Here is an 11529-nt window from a genome sequence, read left to right as displayed (position 1 = left end):
CACTAGTCTTTGAGGTTTTTGCCGGTTTTTGCCTATTTCAGAGTGGCTTCAATATACAATACAGCTCATTTGAAAGATTAAACCGTCTTAGAGTTATGGGTCCAGCCAGTGACTTATCTCCGCGGGAGCTCAAAAGATATATTTTGATGTGACTACCCCTTATAGGAGCATACCGGGGTCCTGGTTGATGGGGCTCTCAAAGTTATCCAGAAGTGTCACGAAGTGTCACTCCAGAAGTTTCTTGAGCATGTTCAAGAAACTTCTGGATGTCACTTCTTGACACTTCTGGACGCCACTTCTCGAATCTTGAATACCATTAATGTGCTTGAAGGAGGTCTAGATATCATCACAAAGGAAAAATCTGATACAGTCAACTCACCATAAAGGCACACCTCTTTAGAGGCATAATGCCTCTAAATAATGCCTCTAAATGGATTTTGTGGTGTTTATTGCCGGCAAATTTGGATTTTCAGCGAAAATTTGAATTGTCAAGGCATGAAAACTGTACCATTGAGCAGGTCAAGTATTGAACCTGCTTCTGATCAAGTTGTACACATCTGACGGTTGAGAATTGTTAAAATCAAGAAGTCAAGGTATAAAGTGAAGAATATCAAAAGACAAGAATCATCTCTTGAAAAAGAAATCATACAAGATAAATCCATACTAAAGAAATGGAGATCGATTCAAATCACAGACGACCAAGACCAATTTGCTTCAAACTTCGATCATCCTCAACTTTCATTCTAATAGTGGTCGGATTTAGGTAAGTATTCGTATTCGTACATTCATCAAAGACCAAGTTAACGAAGACTGACTGATCGAATACATATCATCCAATTCCAGTCTCTTCACAGGTAATAGTTTCACCTCGTTATATCAACTCACCTCACATTACTCAATCGTTAACCATCACTCTTCTCTCCCCAGATCTCTTTCTCTATGGACTCGTCATTCCAGTCTTACCTTTCGCACTCAATCAACTGGTCGGAATCCCAGATCAAGATATTCAACCTGTCATATCTGCTCTCTTAGCAGCTCATGCATTAGCAGCGGTTCTTTTTTCTCCAATCGCTGGCTTGATCGCTGATGCTGGTAAGGGTCGCTTACCCTTCCTATTTGGATTGGTAGCCATGGCTGCTGTGCGTTATCTTTTTTGATCTTGGCTTTTGATTTGATCTTTGACACTTTCCTTTGGTCGTACCTAGTCTACTGCTTTACTCTGTTTTGGAAGAACAATCCCGCTTCTATTGTTGGCTAGAGTTCTTCAAGGACTCAGTGCTGGTAAGCTTTAAAGAATATCAGGGTTCAACTTTAAATCCAGATTTCATTCCACAAACTTTAGTATTGATTCTTGTGCTTCTCTATCAATAGCTATCGTTTGGACTGTAGGATTGGCATTAGTAGTCGATACAGTTGGATCCGATAAACTTGGATCTGCCTTGGTGAGAATCAGAGAGGAAATAAACATCTGCTCGTGATATGATGCAGATAATCTGATGCTGAGATCGCATTTGCACTTAGGGCTCGATCTATGGTGTCATCTCTGTGGGAAGTTTAGCATCTCCGACTCTAGGAGGGATCGTTTATTCTCGATTTGGATACTATGCTGTCTACGAACTAGCTGGAGCCATCTTATTGATCGATATCATCCTTCGTTTACTCGTCATTGAACGTAGTGTAGCTGAGACCTATCAACCATCAAACCCAGAAGAAGCAGTCACAGAGCAAACGAGCTTATTACCAAGATCACCCGATCGATCCAACCCACCACCTTCTACTAATCCCATCATTCGATCTTTTCCACTTCTCAAAATCCTTCTTCATCCACGATTACTATCTGCATTATTTGTCACATTTACCCAAGCAAGCTTATTAGCAACCTTTGATGCAACAGTTCCAATTCATGTTAAAGAAATCTTCGGAATGGATTCATTACAATCAGGTTTACTGTTCATTGCTATCCAATTACCTTACCTAATCACAGGTCCAATCTTTGGAAAATGGGTAGACCATAGTGGTGCAAGACCTGCCATAATCTTTGGTTCGATAATTCTAATTCCTACTTTAATCTTCTTAAGATTACCACATCAATCAAAAGAAGAATGGTGGATTCAAGTGATTGGATATACCAGCCTTTTAACTTTTTCAGGAATCGGTCTTTCTGCTATCGGTGGTCCTTCACTTGTAGATGCAAGTCAAACGGTTTGCGACTTACATAAATCGTTTCCTGATTTGTTTGGTCATAAAGGTCCATATGGTCAACTGTATGCTGTCAATAATGTGGTATTTAGTTTAGGTATGACAATTGGACCTTTACTTTCAGGTGGATTAGCCGATCAAATCAATTATGGTAATTCAATGGCAGTGATGTCTTTACTTTGTTTAGCTTCATTTCTGGTGGCTTGGTTTGGTATGAAAGATAAAGATTTGATGGGTACAAGGAAAAGTAATGTTGTAACGACTAGATGATGATTTTTTTTGTTTCTTTTTCGTTTTCTTTTATTGTGGACTGTATTCTATGCGGATTGGTTTTTTTTTGCTTATAAGTCGTAGTGTATATTGGTTCTAGATTGTAATAGTATCAAACTTTGCTGAGCTGACCTTAATATCAGCTACCTTTAGATCACAAAAAATTGATAAGGAGATTGCATAATGGGAATCCATTGCACTTGGTGCGTACATCACCACTGACACGGTAATCAGACCTTGCTGCCTTGAGAGATTTTCAAGAGGGATTAACGCTATAAACCACGTCATCCATATCTGCTATGATAGCTGTTTACCTTTCCTGAGATGATCAAAGTGATTATACAGGATTATACTTCAGGATGACAATTCCCTTGTAGATTTGGGAATCTCTTGCGCCTTCATCAGGTTCTCCTCCAATCAACGCTTCACTCTTCTACATCTCTACAATTGCATTCCCCATATTGGGTTTTCAGAGTGAGATCATATCAAAGTTAGTAAAAACTCAAGTGCAATTGATCCTTGTCTTGCTGTGAAGACAGGTCAAGGGTGGTTTGCTTGGTGTGTGCATATATGCATAGTCGAGAGCAGCTGTGACAAGTGAGAGGAAACATAGCTTATGCTGCTTGAATGGACAATGCAGCATAGTTGGGTCTTGAAATCTTTGATACGAAGAAAGACCCTTCAAGTTCAAAAACCCATTTCAAACTATCTTTCTCTTGGATTGTAACCACTGAAGTTTGATCAAGTTTTCCTCTCAACTAAATGACGCATACATACACCCCAATTTCAGATGATGAAAAGCAGTCAAAAGCTAAAGGAAAGGCAAGAACTCATTCACACCTGATTCAATTTATATTTTCCGATTTTCTTGGTTACAACGCGTTTCTGTCACTTCGAAAATTACATGAAGATAAAATTATAACAAGCTCTAGTGTTTCTGATTGATACTACAAGTGACGAATCCAAGAGAAGACAAGTAAAAGAAGGTCAAGAAACTAAGAAAGGAACAAAAGGATCTGATAGGAATAAAATTGAAGAGGAAAAACAAGCATAGAGAAGATGAGAGAAAACAAGAGAGAAAATACAAAGGAAAATAGATGGGGCCAATTTCATTTCTTTGATTTCTTTGATGGACCTGGACCCAGATCAAGGTGAAGATTCGGATGGTTTGATTCTAAAAGAGAAGGATACGAATCCAAAGATCTGGATCGTTTGAGACCCCGTGGAGGATCAGATAAAAGTACCGTCGGTCGCGCATTCGGATCACAGCATCCAATTATTGTTTCCCATTCAGTATATCCTTCAAATCTATCCTTATCGTCTTGATCATGTGCATTTGAATGAGATTGGTTTAGTATCTCAGTTGAATAAAGAGAACCTTGGTGATGAAAATTTGATGAACTTGGTTCATTATGGAATTGAAGATAACCCTCGTTGTTTGAAGATATGCCATTGAACAGGGGCCCTGGATTAGGATTGTAGACGGGCGAATTGTTGTACCCGATGTACTGGTCCCTTGGGATAGGGTTATAGACGGGCGAATTGTTGTATCCGATGTACTGGTCCCTTGGGATAGGGTTATAGACGGGAGAATCTCTTGAGTGTGAACCATTGCACATCTCACTTGCATTAGGAGCATAAACAGGCGAATCGTAGAATAATCCATGGTGTATTGCGTTTGCATACGGATTATATAGAGGTGAGTTGTTTGAATGCAATCCATGGTACATGTCACTTGCATTGAAATTAACAAGTGAATTCAAATCCCATGCTTCGACGGATAGCAGCTGTGAGTTCATTGCTGGCAGTGGTAATACGCCAGGTGTCGTGTCCGTGATAGATTGTAAACTGAAACCCGCGGCGAGAATAGGGTTAGACGGCATCAAGGATCGAGGAATTGGTTGAAACTCTTCGTTTGAATACGATGGGCGCCGAGAATGCGTTGATGACAATGTGATTTCAAACCAAGGCTCCAATAGTTGTGCGAAGGACGTTTGTTTAGGCGATACATGTGGCGATGATGTACGTTTCTTACTTTCAACCTCTTGGCGACAAACACTTGCTTGTCCTTCGATTGCTATTGAAGAAATAAAAATCAGATCCTTGTCAGCTTCACGCCTCTTGGATATTGTTTCTTATTCGGAAGAGGTTACTGACAGGAGGGGGGTTGGACGGCAGCAGTCAATGACGATGATGAAGCCATTATGAATGATGTTTTATTTTAAACTTGGAGTGGATTTCAAGTTGATGATTATATGGAAGGTGATGAGGATAATATAATTGATGATATTGATGATAGGATATCGAAGAGAATGTTTGTTGGAAAGAATTTCAAGGAACCATTTTTTATTGAATCCTCGTCAAGATAATTGCCATTCAGGTACAACGAATCAAAGAATCTTTACAGTGATCATCATAAAAAACCTGACTTAGGCCTGTTCCTGCCTTGCCGCGCAGTGCCAGTTTGATCGGTCACTTATTTTGCATTGCATGTCTCAAAATGAATTAAGAACGAAAAGTAATGCTGTGACACTGGTGTTTTTTTCTTTGTTTGATTGTATGTGGATCAGCTCGTTCAAGAGGACTTGTGTGTAAATGAGTTTAAAGTGCAATACTATTTGTTGAGGTTATCTCAACATCCCGATGTAACACATAGAAAATCGGTGAGGATATTTGATGAAGGAAATCAACCCTATATGGCCCGTGGTCCTTTCATTGCTTTCCTTTTGCCTCACACATGTTGGGACCTCCTCACTATGATATCAGATGACTTCTTGATTTGATGGATCTCACTTCTGTTACCTCTTTTGGGACATCTTATTAGAAAGGGTTTAGAGATTAAATTCTCCGCTTTGACTGACTGACTTGTATATAGGCAGCTTCATTACAATCAACACATTGTTTTTGGAACCTTGAAAAAGCAGCCAAGTTTGATAAGTGTGAAACTTTTTTTGCTTCGAAGGCAAGGTGGTATTGACGATTTGTGTTATGCATCAGCGAAACCAAAAACAATGGTGATGGTAAAAAACACTGATCACAATATTCCAATTCAAATCATTTCCTTTTATGTTTAACTGATATATAATCTGATACATAGTTCTTCTATTACTTCAAGAATTATAAAAAAGATGAAATTATAAGAAGTTCCACATTTCCACAAATTCCATATGCAAGAGAATTAAACAAGTGAAAAGAGGTTAGAAAACTGATAAAAAAATAAAAACGAGTTGGTAAGGAGAAAATCGAAGAGACAAAGCGAAAATGAAAGAGATGCAAGAAAAAAGATGATGAGAAAAAAAAAGAAAACAAGTCGATGCGATTAATTTGATTTCTTTAATTTCTTAGATGGACGTGTATCAAGATCGGAATTGTGATTCGGCTGACTTGATTCGAGAAGACAAAGAGGTGGATATGAATCAAAAGATCGAGACCGTTTAAGACCTTGAAGTGGTGGAAGATCAGACAACGGTAATACCAATAGTGGAATTGGATCACAGGGAGGGAGAATAGTTTCCCATTCAGTGTCGCCTACAAATAGCGCCTGATCATCTTGATTGTTGAGACCGAGATCAGATTGGTTGAATTGTTGATGGTTGGTCGTTGGCTGACTTGAAGTTGAATGGAGGGAACTTTGTGAAAATTGATTTGATGAATTTGTTTCGTTCTCGAATTGAAAATAACCACCGTTCCTCCAAGATAGCCAATCGAAAATTTCACTTCCATTGGGATTATAAACAGGTGAATTATTTGGAAAGTGTACATTATACGAGGTACTTGCATTTGGATTGTAGACAGGTGAATTTCTCGCAAATAACCCATTGAAAATTTCACTTGCATTGGGATTGTATACGGGTGAATTGTTGGACAATGAAACATTATACGTTGCACTTGCGTTAGGATTATATACGGGTGAGTTGTTTGCAAATAATCCATTGATGCGTTCATTTACATAGGGATTATAGTCAGGCGAAATCAAATTGAAGAGTTCGAAGGATGGCGTCGTGTTGGCTGCTGGGAATAAACCAGACGTTGTATTGGTGATAGATTGTAAACTATGACCAGCAGCACGAATTGAGTCGGATGGCATCACGGATCGAGGAATAGGTTCAAATTGTTCGACAGAAGATGATGGGTCTTGATGCTGGGTTGGTGTGATTTCGAACCAAGGTTCCAAGAGTTGTTGAAATGATGTTTGTGACGGTGAGATTTGTGGCGACGAGGGTGTGTTTTCATATTCAATTTCTTGATGGGAAGCATTTGGTTGTCGTTTGATTGCTATCAAACACGTCAAAATTATACCATTATCAGTTTCACACTTCTCGAATGATATGAGATGTTATTAAAAGGGTATACTAACAGGAGGACGGTTGAGCGGTAGCAATTAATGATGACGAGGAAGCCATTGCGATGATAGTTTTGATGGATTTTGGATGATAGTAAGTTGAGAATTGTATGGTGTATGGATTGTGATGGTGACGATATAATTGATGATGATGCGGAATCGGAAGAAAGGTCTTCGTGCAGACATTTTATAACATCTTCATCAAGATCATTTCCAATCAGGTACAACTAACAGTCTAACGGTTAACCAGAAGAATGTCAGTGAAGTGTGATTTGATTTCTAATTTTATGGCGATCATGATGAAAATCTGACTTGGTCCTGACTCCTTCCTGCGTTCCTGCGCACTGCCATTTACACCAGCCATTGATTTTGCATGACAGTTCTGAAAATAAAACTATGAAATGGATTATTGATCACGACATTGAATTTTGAACAACGAAACGGACTCAAAATTATCATACTGATTCTCAAGTTCTAAAAATCTCTCAGCCTTTTCCCGTTCAGCGTTGAAAAACTTTCATCCTAAACCTTCCTAAGCGGCGAACAGCGGCAAACGCAGCATAAGATATCAGGTGAGATATCATATGACATACATCGAAAAATTTGGATCGGGGATTTTGCTTAAGATTAATCGGGACACCAAAGTCCTATTTATCTCAGCCTATCTCGGCAAGAGAGCGAGCCTCGAGGCAGTGAGGCACCTTGTTAAGGTTGCTCTTTTTCGGAGAAAAAAAGATCGAGGTTTCTCGAGTCCTCAGTGCTTCTTTCTTTACTTTTAATTTCATAGCCAAACCTCATTCAAATGTGTAAATTCAACTTCGTCGAGCTTGACAACAATTTGGCGCCAATTTGCTAGAGTTGGGTGGGTAACTTTTTTATATATATATACTTCCAAAGTATGAAGGGATCCTTCCGATGAGCATGTCACTTAACCGTCCTCCTATTCAAAGATGTGATACATACATGTAAAAAAGTGGACAGTATGTAGAAGGAATGCGTTGAGTGATGACATGCAGTGCATGCCAGGATGATATGTACTCTGGACTGCACCAATGATTAACAGATGGAACAGAGACACCCGTGCCCGTGCTGTGAGATTCACAGCCATTAATGGCTGTGAATTACGTTTGAGAAGACGTGCACTTCATTCTTCATCAGAAAATCTTTGACAATTGGTTGATTTATAGGGACATCGCCATTCATTTATCCGCCATCATCATCATTTCTACACCTCAAACCTTGACATCCATTGGAAAATTGCTCTTCAGTGATCAAACACACTGTCTTGATTATGTACCTGGGAATGTGTACTTTGTAAAACTGAAATCCATCAAAACCTTCGACTCCCAAGGCTTTTCAGTGGCTTATCTTTCACAGTCAAAACTGTCTTGGATGTTAATATCAGAATTGATTGAACCAATAATTGTGGTCCATGCAGTTCAAAAGCAAGTCAAAGTGAATTTTGAGATTGCCAGTAGTAACACAAGGAGACAAAGACCTATCACCATGTCTGTGATCAAATATGGCACAATCTCATTCTTTTCTTCTTTGGCAACTCCAACTTCATACAAAATAGTGCTCATGGTTCTTGATTTGGTTCATTTGTATTACTTTTTACCAAAGCATGTAATCTTATACTTCAAAGGCTGCTATGTGATCTATTATCACTGTTGAACTTGCAAGACAAGATTTTAAGAGCCTAATCAAGAAAGTGGTCTTCCACCCACTTGGTTTTACAAACCCTCTTGGGTGCATTCCTATCATCAACACACCAACAAGTGGGAAATACTCAACAAGAACATAAGAAAGATGAATCTCAGCTGAAGTTTAATGGACAGATTGCTGATCTGATTACTGATATGCCCACCAATTGTACGGACAATCTTCAACTCAAGTGTGGACAACTTAGGGCCAATCTGGCTACAAACCTGGTGGATCAAGGTTGCAACTTTGAATAGGCTTGCAAAAAAGCTTGATCTATCCATACAGATTGGCACCAAACAACACAAGAGACTAGTCAAGATCTGGATGATGAAAACTCAACTGATAATCCAGATGAGTCATCACATAAAGATTGGTTGACTTATTATATAATTTAACAGAAATATTTCATTTTTTTTAAATTTATCTTTTACTGTTTTGAGATTAATTTCCTTCTGATGAGATTTCGCAAATTAATCAGATACTGTGTAGCTATCTCATAGTGTTGTCATTTTTTATTGTTTTATTTCAATTTTATCTTGTTTCATTTCTTCTTTTCTGCTGATCATGTTATCATTGACTTGTATGAATTAGATATGATTTTTCTCCTTAAAATATTGAGTGAGTTGCAATAAAATACAACAAAATCAGGCAGCAAAGATATCAATGAAAAAGGCCATGAACAAATTGCAAGTTTTGGAAGTACTTTAGACAATTCAAAAACATTATGCACTGAAGTGAGATTGACTTTTTGGAGAAGTGCTAATATAAAGAGTGGAGATAAATTCATGAAACAGTTGTCCTATCCTTTGTTGTGTTAAATGTAAGTTTCCCATTGATTCAGAGTGCTCTTCTTCATCACTTGTTGGAGATTCTCAATGTACATCCCAATCTTCTTCTTCTAGTCAAAATGTACAGTTTTCACCTCTCCTATGCATAAACTTGTGAATAGAATAGCAGGTCAAAATCCAGGCAAATAATTGGCTGGCGGATTTCTATCTTTGATGACAAGGAGAGACTCCTTGCAAGACTGAGTTTGAGTCTGACCCTTCAACATTCCATTGATATGTTCAGAGACAATTGGTTCCACCGTTGAAAAATTATTGAACTTCCCATGTGCCTGGTCCGGCCCTTGATTACTTAGACCTTTGAAGGCAGGAACTATTTGCTTTGAAGCACTATAGCCCAAGTTGGCAATGAGGTACTCCCCTTTGCCAAAGAAATGTTCTGTATCTACAAAAAACTGGGAGACATCTGGATCAGCAACTTTTAAAAGAAACTTATTTGAAATGAATTACCTCAGTTAATTTCAGGACATTTTGATCATGTAATGATCCACACCATCCATGATGAGTGTTATAAATAATACACTTCCAATGACCACATATAATCAGGGAATTCAGCATGTAAAAAGACCTTCTTCTGGGGGGTGTATGTGAGTGGACAAAACCAACACAATCTTTGAAGAATGAATTACATCTTATCCCAGTTTTGTTCTTCAGATGTTGGCCATTTTATGAATTTTTCTTGAAACTTCACTAATGCCCAGATAACAATCTGTCTAGTTGTCCAAACTTCCCTCCAACAGATCAATCAGAAGCTGACCAACTGAGACCAAGATAAAGGGAGCATACCTACGGTCCATTGATAAAAGTTTTGCAATGATCAAACTTTGTCTACCATTTCCAGAAAGGTCAATGTTAGCCATTGAAAATAAGAGATGCCATTGAACTGTAGCTAGACAACAGTTCAAGTTTTTGTAGAAAAGAGGATCTCCAGAGATCTCATGTAAAACAGACATAAAATTCTCTTTGGACATTGGGGCCCATTGGAGTAGAACATACAAACACACAATCTCAGTAAATCAGGACCTGAACCAAGAACACAGATGTTACTTACCACAATACCCCATGTCCAATCACTTTTGTGAACCATCAATCAAAGCACTCTTGCTTTTTACTTTGGCGTGAAAGACATCCAATTTGAGGGACCAAATGGTGTTTTGTGCCACAACAGTCTATCTCATAAGTGTAGGATTTTACTTTTGACTGTAGACAAATACCTTTTAAAAGGTAACAGAAATACTTCAGCTACGTGTTGACGAGACACGGCTGACAGACTAAGATGGACGACTGGAAAGACTCAACAGACCTTTTAAAAGGTAACAGAAATACTTCAGCTACGTGTTGACGAGACACGGCTGACAGACTAAGATGGACGACTGGAAAGACTCAACAGACCTGAACGAAGAAGATAATAAAAACTTTAGAATCAATTTCTTTGATCAGATGAAGCAATCACAAACACAATAACAAACCTTTTAAAAGGTAACAGAAATACTTCAGCTACGTGTTGACGAGACACGGCTGACAGACTAAGATGGACGACTGGAAAGACTCAACAGACCTGAACGAAGAAGATAATAAAAACTAACAAGTTGAATCAAAAGAGAAAGAACAATATTTGTATGATAGAGAATTTTAATCAGTGTATTGATAGGAAAAAGAAAAGAAAAGAAAACCTCACCTTTAGAATCAATTTCTTCGATAAGGAAAAAGATTCTACAGTGAGATTCCTTTTTAAGCATTGCCTTTACAAGCATATTTTTTATTAAGCATACAAAATGGTGCAACCATTTTTGGTAGGCGGTAAATTCAGATTTATAAGCATTTTAAGCATATGCTCCAGGTTTTGACTGATATGCTTGTAAAATTTCATGTGAAGCATGAAAAAAGAAGCATATCATAATTTATACATGTGGTTATGCTTCTATGTGATGTGAGAAAGGAAGGCAAAGTGGAGTGGAGTGGAGTACAGTTTATCCTGAATCGACTCAAAAAGCCAAGACCAATTGAAAAAATGCCTGTCCATTTTTGCTGCCAAGTTTCTTTAGTACATATTATTCAATAGGTGCATCATTTTGGAGCATTATTGGCTCTCATACCTGACCCAGTTTCAAAAAACCACCATGTCCGTCCCCCATGAGCACTTCAACGTGCTCACACGGAGAGTTGTGT

General features: G+C 38.3%; 3 protein-coding genes across 3 annotated transcripts; 1 reads left to right on the top strand and 2 right to left on the bottom strand.

Annotated features, from left to right (window-relative positions):
* Positions 1-512: 512 nt before the first annotated feature.
* MELLADRAFT_44676 (uncharacterized protein) lies at positions 513-2604 on the top strand (the record flags this gene model as incomplete). Its single annotated transcript, XM_007413551.1, has 5 exons — positions 513-763; positions 917-1139; positions 1206-1281; positions 1372-1442; positions 1522-2604. The coding sequence occupies 5 exons, from the start codon at positions 672-674 to the stop codon at positions 2467-2469; spliced, it is 1410 nt and encodes a 469-aa protein (XP_007413613.1).
* Positions 2605-3578: 974 nt separating this feature from the next.
* MELLADRAFT_109561 (uncharacterized protein) lies at positions 3579-4672 on the bottom strand (the record flags this gene model as incomplete). The annotated part of the gene is made up of 2 exons (XM_007413492.1): positions 3579-4546; positions 4627-4672. The coding sequence occupies 2 exons, from the start codon at positions 4670-4672 to the stop codon at positions 3579-3581; spliced, it is 1014 nt and encodes a 337-aa protein (XP_007413554.1).
* A 1116-nt stretch (positions 4673-5788) lies between these two features.
* MELLADRAFT_65835 (uncharacterized protein) lies at positions 5789-6872 on the bottom strand (the record flags this gene model as incomplete). The annotated part of the gene is made up of 2 exons (XM_007413491.1): positions 5789-6744; positions 6827-6872. The coding sequence occupies 2 exons, from the start codon at positions 6870-6872 to the stop codon at positions 5789-5791; spliced, it is 1002 nt and encodes a 333-aa protein (XP_007413553.1).
* Positions 6873-11529: the final 4657 nt, after the last annotated feature.

Source organism: Melampsora larici-populina, assembly GCF_000204055.1.
Source record: "Melampsora larici-populina 98AG31 unplaced genomic scaffold MELLAscaffold_37, whole genome shotgun sequence".
In the NCBI taxonomy this organism is placed as follows: Eukaryota; Fungi; Basidiomycota; class Pucciniomycetes; order Pucciniales; family Melampsoraceae; genus Melampsora; species Melampsora laricis-populina.
Note: the sequence above shows the minus strand (reverse complement) of the source record. Positions and strands in the feature narration are given on the sequence as shown.